Genomic DNA, 14,428 nt, shown 5'->3' on the forward strand with positions numbered 1-14,428 from the left:
CTTTTTTAAAAAGCCCCTCTTTCCTGATCTGAGATTTGAGAGAGACAACACACGTTGCATTGGAAAGGCGACAGCTCAGAGCTCTGTGATTCTGCAGTTACTCTGCTGGGTCCCGTGTGCATCTTTGTGTTATATACAGTTAGCATCATAGACTGGGAGTCCTCCAAGGGGCCTACCCTCCCTTGGAAATCCCAAAAGCAAAATGCAGACAGAGCTGTAAAAATAGGCTTTTAGGAATGACTGAATAAAGGGGTGAGCTCGCGGTCTAGTGGATGAAGTCACAGAAGCCCATTTCCAGCTATGAAGTAACAGGAGTAGCCATTCCTTCTACAGGGCAGGCCCAGGAAGGAAGACTTGGACAGAAGGATCACGTGAGCATCAATAGATTTTTCTGAAAGAACTACTCTAGGAGAGTGCATAAAAGGGTTATTATTTCTTAATTGTCTGAGCATTAACAAGCACGGCTCCAGGAGGGAACTAGATGTTTTCAGGGACATGTGCATAGGAGAAAAGAAATGCAATGCTTAATTATGATTTCGGGGGAAGGGTCCAGGTTCTGACCCCCCAACCAGCCTGGGGGGAGGTAGTTTGCATCTCTGCCACCAAGTACTTTAATAGCCAGAGCCACTCTCCCCTTTGTTACAGAAAACCTACGTCAGTGCCGCTGGCTCAGCTGTATTCCCTTTCTCTGCTCCAACCCATGTACAGCTAAGGATAGCGTCTGGAGGCACTTCATCTGGCAAGAATCCCGAGGGCACGGGAAAAAAATATTTATAAATAAGCTTATCTAACGCTTGGTCTCAGCGGGCACTGGGTTTTTAACTCCTATCGTGTTTGACAACTTATTCTCTTTCATGCCAACCTCTGAATGCCCCTTGCCGGATGCCAGAGGCACGCGGCACTGACGGAAACCCTGCACACTGCAGAGAGGCTGCCCCACGTCACCTGGGAGATGGGCAGTAACACTGCGCTCTCCTCCTTGGCTACATATGCCTGCACACTTCCAAAAGCAGGTCTTGGGCAGGCTGCTTGTGCAGAATAACAAAGCTGCTGGGTCTAGAGGGGTTGGCAGGAGTGGAGGTCCAGAAGAACGGACCCCTAGGAGAAAAGGCTGAGGTGACCTGTTGTCTGCAGGAGTTTGGTAGATAGGAACAAGCAGGGAACTCAGAGGGGGAGTGATGAGAGCGCACGGGTCCCACCCCAGCCGGGGAGAGACAAGGGTGCTCTCGCTTTGCTGTTAGCAGAGGGGGAAAGCCACGCATCACCCCCTCCTCCATCTGAAATGTTACTCCCCATCTTATAAACCAGGGTATCCTGTATTGGATCATAATTGCAGCAGTGAGACTCTTTCTCCCCTAGCTGGATTGCAGTCGGAAATGGAGGACTGCAGGAAGCTGGCTGATTCCTTCCCTGGCGTCACACCCCTGCAATCAATGGAGGGTCACTGGGCATGATTTTATGCCGAGTATGTAAGAGCTGGTGATTTCTTGGCGGTTTCTTGAGGACGGTCATCATGCTTTTCCTCCTGGATCTAGCCAGACTCCATCTAAGGCAGCAGGGCTCTCTGCACGCTCACAGCCAACTGCAGCAAAGTCATGTCTGTCTTGGAGCGGTGCGGGGGGAGTGACCTAGTTTCCTGCTATCTCCATCTGCTGCAATGAGCTGATTAACAGCGTTTTGGAAGGAAGAAGCCCAGGAGCGCGGTGCGTGGCTCTCTGGATGCCACCTCCTTCACGGCCTCAATTCCACAAGGCATGGGACACGTGCCTAGGGTGGCACAGCAGCCAGAGGGAGCGCTCACATGCTGGGCGGTACGTGTGTCCCGTTGTGCCTGCCCAGACAGGGACTGCAGAAAACTCACGTGGGTGGAAACTTGCCAAGAAGCAAGAGCAAGACTGTATTTATAACAAGCTACCTGGTTATTTTTCAGATGCTTTTAGCCTCCTGTGCGTGGAAGTCTGGGAAATGGTACCATTGGTGTTGATGGACATCCCCTCCTAACCTATATTCATGTCACTGGTTATTTCTCCCCAGATGAAGCACTCTGCATTTATCATTAATATATGGGGAAACATGTTGGCCAGCTCTTCAGCGGTTGCTGCAGAGAAGCCAGAGATGGAGCGAACCATGGGAATTCGTTTCTTCCTCACCCTTGCTTGGAAGATGCCGAGGCATCCTGTGCAGAAACCGGTTCTGCTCCCTGCACCCCACCCTTCTGTGTGGACAAACCGGAGATCTTGGTCCTTAGGGCAGTTGAATATAATAGCCTCATCCATATCCCCGTCATCCTATCCCCTCCCTTTTTTAGAAGGAGCCCAAAGCTAGGAAAGACTTTGGGAGGAAAAATGCTTAGAGTCGAAGAGCCAGGCAGAGGTGAGAAGACATTTAGGCATCAAGGTGGTGGGATCTTTTACAATATCTTGCCTAAATATATAAGATCAGGGGACTGACAAGCTCAAACACATGTCTGAGACAGAGAGATGCAAGGGGATTTGAAGGAAGCAGACAGCAACAAGGAAATGGTGAGGGCGAGCACAGAACAAGCCTAGGAAAGAACATCCTGAAACTAGGAAGGAAATCCAGCTCCTTCCAGCAGTTTCAGCTGAGGCTCTGTTCAAAGTCAGAGCTTTTTATTTAATATACAAGGCAACAAAACCTGAAGATGTTACCATGGAAACGATGCAGTTAATGGTAGCAGGAGCCGGGACATCTGGTTTTATCATCCAACTGCTCTTCCAGCCAAGCTGGCTCTTTCCTGGGAGCGGGGGAGCGGGTCGTGACTTTGGGGGCCCCCTTTATGACTCGTCCTTAGATACGTCACGTGGCCGTAATCTGTGTGAAACCATTTGTGCTGGAGGGATCGCCGTGCGGTGAAATCCAGCGACTGGGAGATTCATTCCTGCGACGGGATCTGCTCAGGAGATCACAGAGGTCTCCCCATGATGTGTGTGATCCCACTATGATGGCAGTGAATCAAGAGGAAAGGGAATAGGGCAGTTGAGGGATCAGATAGTTAAAGCCATGTCAGTAACGAGGGAGTTAATTGCAGTGTCCTTTGTTCCTGGGCCTTAGCAGGGATGCCAAAGAAACCAGTAAATTCTTTGTGAGAAACACAAGGCTTCCCTTGATATTTGCAGCAGCCACTGAACAGCTAGTGACCCTGCTGGGGCTGGTGGAACATAATAGCTTGCGTTTGGGTAGTACATTTTATCCCAGAGGATCTCCGCAAACCGAGTAAACTCCAGCTTGGCTTCTTAGGGCAAAACTTCCCGGTACATGATTCATGCACATGCATGCGGGTGAATATAAGGACGTGTATGCAGGGTTTCACATACATGCATTCAGTGTCTCCTCCTCCGGTGGAAGAAGCAGCTGTTTAACCACGCTCAGTCGCACAATAGTGTAGGCTGAGAAGTGAGAACTGAGACAGCAGTCAGCTGAAATGGGAAGAGATGGTGCCTGCCTAGGCAGGGACCTGTGCCAGGACACCTTCTTTGCCCTGAATGGCACATACCCGCAATGAGCCCAAGCTTCATGCTGGAGAGCTGGTTATTCATTGACTCAAAGGGAAGGGGGTGGTAACTAGTGAAGGCCCCGACAGACAGACATGTACATTGGCTGTGTGTATCAGTGTGAATTGTACTGGGATTGGGAATGGACAGATGTGCGGCGAGAGCGGGGTTCCTACATGAGGTAGCAGTTGCAGTGCCTTGTTTGTAGGTGGCAGGGGAACAGCCGCTTTGCAGTGGAAGCAGACGGACAAATCTTGAACCAGTGTCACCGACGCCGGGGAGTTTTCAAGTTGATTCTCTGATGATTCTCTTTTTTTTTAGTGAATTCAGTAAAGATATCGTAGTTTAGGGTTTATCTGCTACCGTTTTAGGACCTTACACCTTTCCATGCCCTGAATTACCCATGGGGCTTCCTAGAGAATCCTGCTCTGCGTTTAATTCTTGGTGGAGAGATTTGTCGGGGCGTGTCTACACGTGCGCATTTAATGCACATTAGCTCAATTTAAGGTGCATTAAGGGCCCTTAATGCGCCCTTCATGCACCTTAAAAATGGCAATTTAAGGCTATTCAAGCTTAAATTTGATACCTGCATAAAGCAGGTATTAAATTTACGCGCGAATAAATCGCATTAGCAAACGTGTAGACGTGATAATATGCACTAACGCGTTGTGTGTCCATTGACTTGGGACTAACTGTAGTACCAAGTCAGTCCGCATGCCTGCGTTAATGCACATCGTGCATGTGTAGATGTTCACCTAAATCATCTTAATGTGCATTAGGCTAATGCGGATTAAGTTTAGGCAGGTGTAAAAGGGGCTGACCAAACTAAAACCAGCGCAGTAAAAAGGAGTCTGACTCTCTCCTTTCCTTCCAGAATACTGAGTGCCTGTCAGGTGCCCGATGACTTCCACGCACGCTTCTCTGCCTTGTCAAGAACCTATATTTATCGGCTAGTGATGGGCTGCTCTTACAACTTCCAAATACCCGTGTTTGAGAGAGATCTGTGTTGGGCTCCCAGAGGAGAGTAAGTATAAACTTCCTGGGAAAACACACGTTCTTTGACTGAATGGACGTTCTTCTGTTTGAATGGGATTTTGTTAAAATTTGGTAAGGTTCCAGGTGTGAGACCAGATCCCCAGCTGGTGTGTGTTTGCATTTCAGTGCTGAGGCCAGTGAAACCCTGCTGATCTACACCGGTGAGGATCTAGCTCTGCATCCCTCTTTCAACAGGATCTGAGTTCACTTCAACGATGGGCTTAACTTACTAATAACCAACAGCAGTGACTCAGTTCAAAAGCTGAGACCCTGTGACCAATGTTCTCAGCAGCGCTCACGCACAGAAAACCGCAGTGCAGCTCGCCAGAATAACTTTTTGCATCCTCCGTAAAAAGTGAGAGTCATCTAAATGGGCGTTTTCATTGATCCACACAGTGAATGAAATATGATAGTCAGTCAAGGCACAGTGATCCCACAAGAGAGGTGGGGTACCGAAAAAAGAAGATTGTCAAGGTTCAAGCCTCCAGTTCTTTTTTAAAATTTTTTTTTTGTTTTTACCTCTGAAGATCACTGCAGATCTTTTCCCTGGTTACATTATATTGTGCTGGGTACTGGAATAATGATGAGTGAATGGCACAAGCCAGCAACTGGAGCACTAGATGCAGCCCAGTCCTTTTATGCTACCCTACAATAACAGAGCAGTGGGTATAGTGCTAGCCAACAGGCCCAGGGTAGTGAAGAAGTTATTGCAACTTAGTGCTGCTTGGGAGCACTTCCTAACTTAGTGCCCCTTAATAATGTAGCAGCGAATGTGCCGTAGGGGATAAAAATGGTATTGAAAGAACAAGATGCCAGGCTCTAACTTTTAAGGCATTAGCAACAGCGAATTAAGCAAACATTGATGAAGAGAGCCTGACATTATCTTTTTTTAACCAGGATACACTGAAATAATTATACATTCAAGACAACTGGAGATTTTTCATGACGTCAGAGTAAAGTTGTTTTATAGTTTCTGAGCCAATTACAATAGTTTGGCCACCACTAATGGAATAACTTCACATTTTTTTCATTACCAGCAACAATCCCAGCAGTCCCAGCAGAGGAATGAAGATAACATTGTCCCTGCGTTAAATATGTGGGTTTCTTTTCTGTGGGCTGCGAAGGGGAAAAATCTACTTGAAATTGTTAAATTATACGTTGCGTGCATCATACACCCTAATCTCGGGTTTTACGAAATGCCATTTAATTTAGCCCAGATGCTGTAGTTAATTTTCTTAAATGGCAACACCGCACAATGGGTAGGGACAGCATGTAACAAACTCTGAGTGGGAGGCAAATTACTAACAGGACAAATCCTTACTCCAAAAGAAAGCAGGGAGAAATTCCCACTGGCTGCACGAAGAAACTGAATTAGCCCATAAAACCCCCATGGTCCATAAGCGTATTTTACGGAGGTGATTAGGTTAAATTCCCTTAACCCGACTCCCATCCCTTTACCACCAGTAACAATGTTAAGAGCTGTTTGGGACTCGTTTTAACTGCAGGAAATTTTAATGAAAAAGGTCTTTGTTGAAATGTGTCAGAAAGTGTTTGGATTTTTGTTGGAAAACTAAAACATTTCCACCCAAATCAAAAAGCGTACCGCTTTTTCAACGAAAAATAATAAAAAAGATTGAAAACAGACACGTTCTGTGATAACTTCCATTGGGGTAAAATAACCTCCCCCCAAACCCTTTTAATAAAACAACTGAGATGTTTTCTGAGCTCTTGGGAGTTGAAGGGTGATTGGAAGACTTTGTTTGGCTTTCTGCTCTTCATGCTATTTGTTCAGGAAGGATCTGCCTAGGATGCTGCTTGGACAGTTTTAATGGGAGTACCTGGATACAGAAGTCATCAAAACCCTTGGATAGATACTCCCATCTGCCAGGTTACAGGCTGTTAGATGGGGGCAGAATTCACATCTGGATCTAGACTCTGGACATCCCTGGGCATCAAGGCCGTCCCGCACTTCAGTGTTTGGTTTGGGCCGTTACAGGATAACCAAACTCTTTCCTAGAAAAATCCTGGTCTGTTTGAGCCTGAGACATGGGTTCAGATTCATTTTCCAACTGAATTGAACTTTGACCCCAGTGACAGTGTTGATCAAAACCTCCCCTGGCCACAGGCCTGCCTCCCGCCTCCTTCTTCCGGTCCTTATACCTGTGTCTTTGTGTTATTTCAGCCACTTGAATGTGCCAGCCATGCAGGAAGCTGTGCAGTTCCTGCTGGGCACCCACGATTTCAGCACTTTCCGCTCCATCTGTGCCGACACGCCTTACAAGTCCCCAATTAAAACCCTCATTCACGCAGACATCAGACCCTTTTCCAGCTTCCTGTCGTACCACTACATACACAGGTAAGACTCCAGAGAGCTTCTTTGATCGTTCACGTTGAATCAAGACCCTGGCCCTGCCAGGAGACACATTTTTCTGCTCCTTCCTTGGCTTTGCCCAAAGGCTGCACATACAGACCCCACCCAGTGGCAAAGCCCTACTTTGGCTGACTCTGCCATTCACGCTGGCCTAGGTTGTTACTGGTGACTTCCCCATGGAGCCGTGTGATTGTGGGTTGAGGATTGGGGAGCCCAGAAGTCTTTTGATTGCCGTGAAACAGAAAATGTTTCAATCCTCAGTGGCCCTCAGGGCCTGCGCTGAGATGAAGGGGGTAGATCAATGGTGCCTCGACTGCAGCTGCCAAGCCACGTGTGTCTTCTACATGTCATTTTTGGCTTTGTGCGGAAAATGCTCTCAAAGGCTTTGGTTTGCTGCGTGCCTTGGATTTGTCCTTCTTGCACTCGGTAAACACCAAAGAGGCTTACTGCTTTTGAAATCTTATCCCCTGCTGGACGATGCATGGGTTAAACTGCAGTTCTTGTGTCCTTTGAACTGGGGTGTGTTTGCCACAATTTGCCTGGACAAGTTTGCGTTTCTGTGGCCCTTTGACTAACACTGAGTCAGGCAGGACTGAGAGTCCCTGGGCTGGATCCACCCTCTGTTTAGCTCAACATCCAGGCTGCTGCATTGAAAAGGGTGGGAATCTTCCTGGAAGGGCACTGAAAATGCTGTAAGGAGGCCCCAAACTCTTCCATGCCGCATATGGGGCTTTTGTGGTCCTGGAATTGCAGTGCACAGCACTGCCCAGTGGATGCCAGCTTAGCCTTTTGCTACTGCTTGGCTCTTGCAAAGTGTGGGTACAACCTAAACACCCTTCCCCTTGGGAGAGTGGGATCCTCCTCAGCAGAGGAAGGTGCTTTCTTTCACCCTTATTGGTTTGCCTTTCAAAAGTAAACTGTGCTATTTTCTGTTTCTAAGCCACATTTTCCTGGTTTCAGAGGAGGAGGAAGCCCCCAGCTTTGTAGCTTTGCAGAGTGACCCTCCATAGATTCCACTACCCTCCGAGCCGTCGGTACCAATAAGTACCATCCTCTGAGCACTGCTGACTACTCACTGCTGCTTGCAAATAGCCCGCTGTTGTCTCTCGCTCTCTGCCTCGGTAACATACTTTGCCAGTGGCATCAGAGAAAGAACTAAGGACGCTTGCAAGCAGCATCTGAGTGCATGCTCGGCAGCTTTTTCCCACCCCCTTATTTGCATTGCAGGCTGGGGGGGGAATGGCCTGCTGTTTCATTCATCATATGATTTACCAGGTTTGCTGATGAGTCAGACCCCTGGGATGGTCAGCTGTGTGTTCGACTCCAGACAGCAGAATGCATGGGGGTTTCACATCCCTCATCCTCTGCTTTTAAGGAGGGAAGCCTCAAACCACCTTGAAAAGTTTTCTGGTGCAAGTTGGTTTGCCTCCGTTTTCATAGGGTGCAAGATAAGTAAGACTAGCTGTTGCCTGGGTCAGGTAGGTTAACTCGAGTAGGATTGGGCTTGCTCCGACCAAGTGGGGGTGAAGAGGGTGTTTCAGGCAGTGGGGTTGGTGTGCAGTTGGCACCACTCTTCCCTTTGAACTGCCCCCAGTCCTATATGAGGGTCACTCAACTGCTGGCCATGCCGTGTAGTAAAGCTGTCGTCCTCAGCAAATTGTGCCCATTAAACATTCCCATGCTGGGGTTGTAGCCCATATCGTCCTGAACTGATTCCTATCTGGATCGTTCAGTTCTGCCTCCCTTGCTCCCCAGCCCTGGAGGGTTTCCATCAGGTACAAAATTCTTCCTTAGATTCTCTCCTACGCTGTTATGTGGCATTGTTGTAAGCTGTCAAACAGCTTGTGTTCCACCCAAGAGGCAGCTGCATTTTATCCCGAGGAGTGTAAGCTGGTCCCTTGTACTTGTAAAGTGTTCTGGATTAGGGCACAGACCTGTGGGAGGGCATTACTTAAAAAAAACCCTATAGATATAGCTCTCTGGTTTGAGGAACAGGTCATTGGTTGGGGTCACCTGGCTTATAGGATAAAAGGGATAGATGGGGCTGGCATGCATGCCCAGAAGAAAGCTGTCTTGCGGGTCATGTTTTAAATGAAGAGAAATGGCAGGCTGTGTTGGCTAGGCACCACAAAGCAATCAGGGTTTATAGAGCCGAGCCACTGAAGGGAATCCACGTGCACGGGCACAGACAGACCCATTCTCTCGGCACGGCAGTCGATTTCCTCTGCCTCGTCTTAACCTTGGCCAGCACGCTCCGCTGGGCAGCTGAATAAGCTGCCTTTCCAAGGTGCTCGTGGAGATAGACACCAAGAGAGACCTGGGCTCCATCAGGCTGCAGCATTACTGCCACGTCTCACTCGCCCTGGCAGGACATGACGTGTACGCTCAGGAACAGCACCACAGGGTAAAACACCCAGGTCTCTGAGATCCTCACCGCGAAACCACATGTCTTAGAGCAGGGACAGGCAATTATTTCGGCTGGAGGGCCACTTAATGAATTTTAGTGAACTGCCAAGGGCCTCACACATAAAATCTTTCAGAAGATCATCATTTTAACAAATTATAGGTTTAAAAAAATCATATACAAAAAAGTCAAATATCTACTGTAACGTATTTTAACGTTATCTCAAAAAATAATTTTTGTCCTGATTTGTTTTTTTGAGTAGTGTATATAGAGGTGATTGCATAACAGCTCAAAGTAGAGTCTTATCCTTGTATATTGTGTGTGTGTGTGGGAGGGTTGGTGTGTTTGTGGGGCCGCTAGGTCCCAGGAGCCAGCCGCGGATGGGGGAAGAGGAGAGGGGCCACATGCAGCAGAGGTCACCTGGGCGGTGCAGGTGCAGGTGAGGTCCATGCACCCCTACATCTGGCCTGCGGCTGCCCCCGCAGCACTCCACGTGGGGCCGAGCTCTGCCTGCTGCTGGCCGGGGCAGCCCACACTGCGCTCCCGCCTGTGCCTGCTGGCCCTGGCCAGTGTGCACAGCTTCCCAGCGGGGCTGCAGCCACCTGGCTACTGCTTGGCTCCCCACACCTCCAGTGCTTCCTCGCCTCCTCCTCCTGTCCCTGCTGTGCCACCCTAGGCAGGGGCGAAGCTGCAGCCGGGTGGTTTCTCCTGCCCCAGCGCACGGGGCTCCAGCTCTGTGGGTGGAAGGTGGCCGAGAGCTTGAGCTGGAGCCCCGCACGCTGGGGCACGAGCTGTTTGGCTGCAGCTTGTCCCCCGCCTCCCCCCACCTAGCTGGGCATCTGCTGCCCATCACTTGCTCCCACAGCTTCCCCGTGCTGCCTGCTGCCCAGAGCGGAGAAGCAGGGGCAGGAGGAGCCACTGGAGGCTGGGGGAGCTGAGCACTAGGTGAGTGGCTGCAGCAGAACTGGGAGCACTCCCGCTGGGAAGCTGCGCGCACTGGCAGGGCTGGGGCCGGGCCAGGCGGGAGCACAGTGCGAGCTGCCCCAGGCAGGAGTGGGTAGGGCTCAGCCCCATGCAGAGCGCTGCGGGTCAGATACAGTCAGTTGGCAGGCATTTACCCATGGGCCAGATCCAATCAGCTGGAGGCTAGATTCGACCCACCGGCCATATTTTGCCCACCCTTGCCTGCACCACATGCTGTGTTGTAAAAGTAACCAGGCTAGCAGGTAACTTGGGGAACTGGGAGCTGCCTTACCCCGGTGGTATGGAGCTCTGCATGAGCAAATGCACTCTGCAAGTCTGCTTCTCTCGTCTCCGATCTGTGAACCTGTGGGTTTCTAATGTGGGTCAGCTTTTTTTCTCTGGGTGTGTGCGTGCACTTGCTTTTAATCTAGCCCTGCTGATTTCAATTTGAAAAGGGACTTGGCAGTTTCTAGTATATCTTGCTACAATCCGTCCCATGCTTTGCCAAAATAGTTTGAGCGAACCTAAAAGCTGGAGCAGAAACATCAAGCTCGTGGCTGGAGGGATACTTCTGCCATATCCTGTTGACACAGAGTCAAGCTTGTGTTATTTGATGAGTCACTTTCACAATGCTGCACTGTTAATTTATTTAATGAGCATTTAGGCTCTGTTGAAAAGAAGCTGATTTCATTGGGATTTAGGTGTTTAATTCCCTTAGACTCCTTTGAAGAGCTCAGAGTTAATGATCCGTCTTAATATTGTTTTTTTGCTTTAGGGAAGAGACACAATTCTGCATGTGGCAAGGGAGGGCTGGTTTTGGTACTGGTGAAAGTTAATCTGTAAACGGTTCCTAGGGGGACAGCTGGAGAAGCAAAACTCGGTACTCACCATTTCCAAACGTTGAGCTGTGTCCATAAATGAGAGCGCAGCTGGGTGCATTTCTTTATCGATGTATCACTGTGACATGAACTTGCACAGAGAGGCCCGGGCGTCCGTTTACAGTGTATAAAGAGATTTTCAGACTAATCTAAGATTTATTTTATTTTCGAAGGATGGAATACAGAGAATATAAACCATCATCTCCCAGTCAAATAATGCAGCTTTTCTTTCTATTTGTTCCTTCGCTTCCAAACTAAAACCAAGCCTCTGAATTGACCACTTGTCTGTCTCAAAGGGCAACTGTTGGAACGGTTCCTTCCATCAAACTCTGCATCGCCTGGCAACAGTGGAAGTAAAGTTAATGCTTTGTCTGTACGAAACCCTCCTGAATGCAAAGCCATGTTGGAGATTTCATCCCATCACTTATTCCTTGGGAGTAACCGTTCCATCACCTGTTTGTCGATGAATATGCATTATTCATTGCAAGGTGCTGGGTGCTGCCAAGTGAAAAGGCAGCCCAGAGTATTGCTGACAAGCAGAATCATGGGTGGTATCAGCAAGAAAAAGAAAGTTCTCCTTGATGGAAAAAAAAAAGGAAAAAGCTAGAGAATTTAATGGAGAAGCAGATTCTTCCTCTAGGTCAGTGATTCTCGATCAGGGCACTGCGACATCCTGGGTGCCTTGAGATCTGTGGGGTGCCATGTAGTGTTAGTACGGTTAGGTGTGCAAACTTGATTCAAAATAAACCCAGAGATTTCAAGGAGGAATCCAAAGCGTTAAAAACATTTTGCCCCGTTGTGGGCTTTCTGAGTGCTTTGCAATGGAAGAATTGCTCCTGGTGCTTTTGTGTAGTCAGAAAATGAAGGGTGGCTCAAGTATATCAAGTATATCAACAGGTGCTTCATATCTAAAAAGACTGAGAACCACTGCTCTAGCATGTTTAAAATCTTCTCATTTAGCTTAATTGAGAATGCAAGCTCTTCTTAGCGAAATCTATAGGCAAGCTCTGAAAACTGACAGAAGGGCTCGTTCTTCTTTCAGGTCTGTAGGTGTAGACAGTAATTTCTGTAGCTTGATATTGGTGTCGTCCTTATTTGTCCTCTTTGACTCAGTACAAGGCATCCCCTAGTTCTGATTTGGGAGTTTAAGTTTCTTAGGCAATCCCAGCACAGGTCCCCAGCAAAATGGGGAAGGTTTTCCATCCAGGTATGTAAAGTCCCAGTTTGGATTAGGACAGCTCTTAATGACATCAGTGCTTTGCTGGATCAGGTTCTTAATGCATTTAAAATTGCACATGCAGCGTACACATGTTCAGCAAGTGCATGAATACATGCACCACACACCTATGTGAAGAGAAAGTACGAGTTGTATAGCAGCGCAAGGGCATCGGCATTTTCTGATATGAGCAAAAGTCTGGGGGCAGGAGCTGAAGTTGGATAAGCAGACGTACATCATCACTGTGGGATGTTAGCTGCAATTTGCCTATAAAACCTGTTAGAAAGTGTCTTGCTGTTCCCATCCGCAAATGTTTCCAAGCAGCCCTCTCCACCCTTCAGCACTGCAATGCCCTGACAATGCCTCACGGGTCTGCACGTGACTTCTCCCACCTGCCTCTTCTCTGTTGGGTCGCATGGGAATGTGACACAGGAGGCCCCTTTTCCAGTGACTTGCAAACCCAGGCAGTTCTGGGCTGGGCCAAAGCAGGGAGGAACCAGCCAGATGAATTTCTGGTGGTGGCCATACTTTCTTCCCACCCCCATCTGCCTAAAGCACAGATGGTCCAAATCTCCATAGCCGCCCAATATACCAAGCATTTTGCAAGGGTGTGGGAAGAGACCATGGAGAAATAACAGCCACTTGCACACCGAGATCAGCTATCGAGAGTTACTGAGCGGATTTTGGCAGCGCTTGGTTGCCTGGGGAAGTTCACTAAGAGAGGCCGTGTATCACGTGGCTTTGTGCACGCACACAATGCCTACGCGGGATGGCCACGGGAGACTTTGTCCCTGCCCAAGTCCTAATGTAGCATTGTGGATGTTTAAAGACCTCTTTTTTAACATCTTTAGATACCAGATCTTTCCTGCCATCAACCGCCAACCTCATGGCATCAGCAGGAGAGGAGCAGCAGGAGAGGAGCCCTTAGAGCTGTGTTGAGGTGTTCCTCGTGAATTTTAAAAGCCTCTTCAAGATGAGCCTTCTCATAAACTTTTGGGAGATAGGGGTATGTATGCAGAACAGAAGGTGTGTCTGAACTCAAATTAGCTAGCCTGGGTTAAATAGCAGTAAAGACAAGGTAATTTGGGCTTTAATTCAGATTGACAGCTTGGGGTTGAACCTACACGGAGTTCTGGGGTTGAACTCAAGCTGTTAGGTCCAAGCTAAAGCCCAAGTAGCCTTATCTTCATCATAGCTTTAACCCGAGTTAAGCACACACTGCGTTTTGTACTGTGCACCATGACAGATACTGGCTCCCTTTGCTATGTTTGGTTTTCATTGAACGCGTGCGGGCTGCGTTGCATGCGCGCTCTTCGGAGCCGGGTTGCACGCTCCGGCTTGCTGCAGGGCCTTGTGCTGTGTGCGCTGGGGTCTGTGTCTCTGCAGAGAAGGAAGGTTTGCTCTTGAAGCTTTGCTCCCCAGCACCGGGTTGCATACGCAGATTGGTTGTGAGCTCTGGGCCTTCGACCTCTGTGGGGAGGGGGTTGTGACCCTACATGGGGGAAAGGCAGGCTGTGATTCAAGGACCATCAGTGCTTCCCCCAATAGCTTTTTGAACCTAATTGCAGGGGCTGTTACTATGCAAGCAGCAGGATTCAGGGAGGAAGAGGAATGTTGTATTGACTGATGACTGAAGTTTACTGAAGATGACTGATGACTCAGTTTAACCGTATCCCAGGCTCTCACTCCTGGCTGGGACTGCCTCTGTCATTGCAGGCATGTGGATTCCCTCTGCATGTCAATCAGTCTCCTGACAGGCTTGCTCCGGCCTTTCCAGCAGCATGCGGACGTTGCGGCACAAATTGCTAAGTGATGAAACACATTCCCCAAAGCTTGCGGTGATCACGTAACCTTGCTCCGTCTTTGTGAACCATTGTACGCCTGGGTAAGAGAAGTGAAACTTAAGACACCCAAAGCACTTGGCAAGAGTAGAAATCACTCATACAGATCCAGTGGGGATTGCTCATCACCCCACATCTCCAGGGTAGATGAGGGGACTTTAATTTGTGAGTGGAAGCTCTGGTTGGCTAGGAGAACCATTATTGACAT

The 14,428-nt window shown here is 48.7% G+C and overlaps 1 protein-coding gene across 1 annotated transcript in view; it reads left to right on the forward strand.

Annotated features, from left to right (window-relative positions):
- Window positions 1–14,428, forward strand: part of PUSL1 (pseudouridylate synthase like 1) — a 55,715-nt gene that overhangs the window by 23,274 nt on the left and 18,013 nt on the right. Inside the window, exons 4-5 of the mRNA XM_006018813.3 lie at window positions 4,387–4,536; window positions 6,730–6,903. Of these exons, the coding sequence (XP_006018875.1) occupies window positions 4,387–4,536; window positions 6,730–6,903 (324 nt within the window). The remainder of the gene's footprint in view (window positions 1–4,386; window positions 4,537–6,729; window positions 6,904–14,428) is intronic.

Source organism: Alligator sinensis, unplaced genomic scaffold, assembly GCF_000455745.1.
Source record: "Alligator sinensis unplaced genomic scaffold, ASM45574v1 scaffold569_1, whole genome shotgun sequence".
Lineage (NCBI taxonomy): Eukaryota > Metazoa > Chordata > Crocodylia > Alligatoridae > Alligator > Alligator sinensis.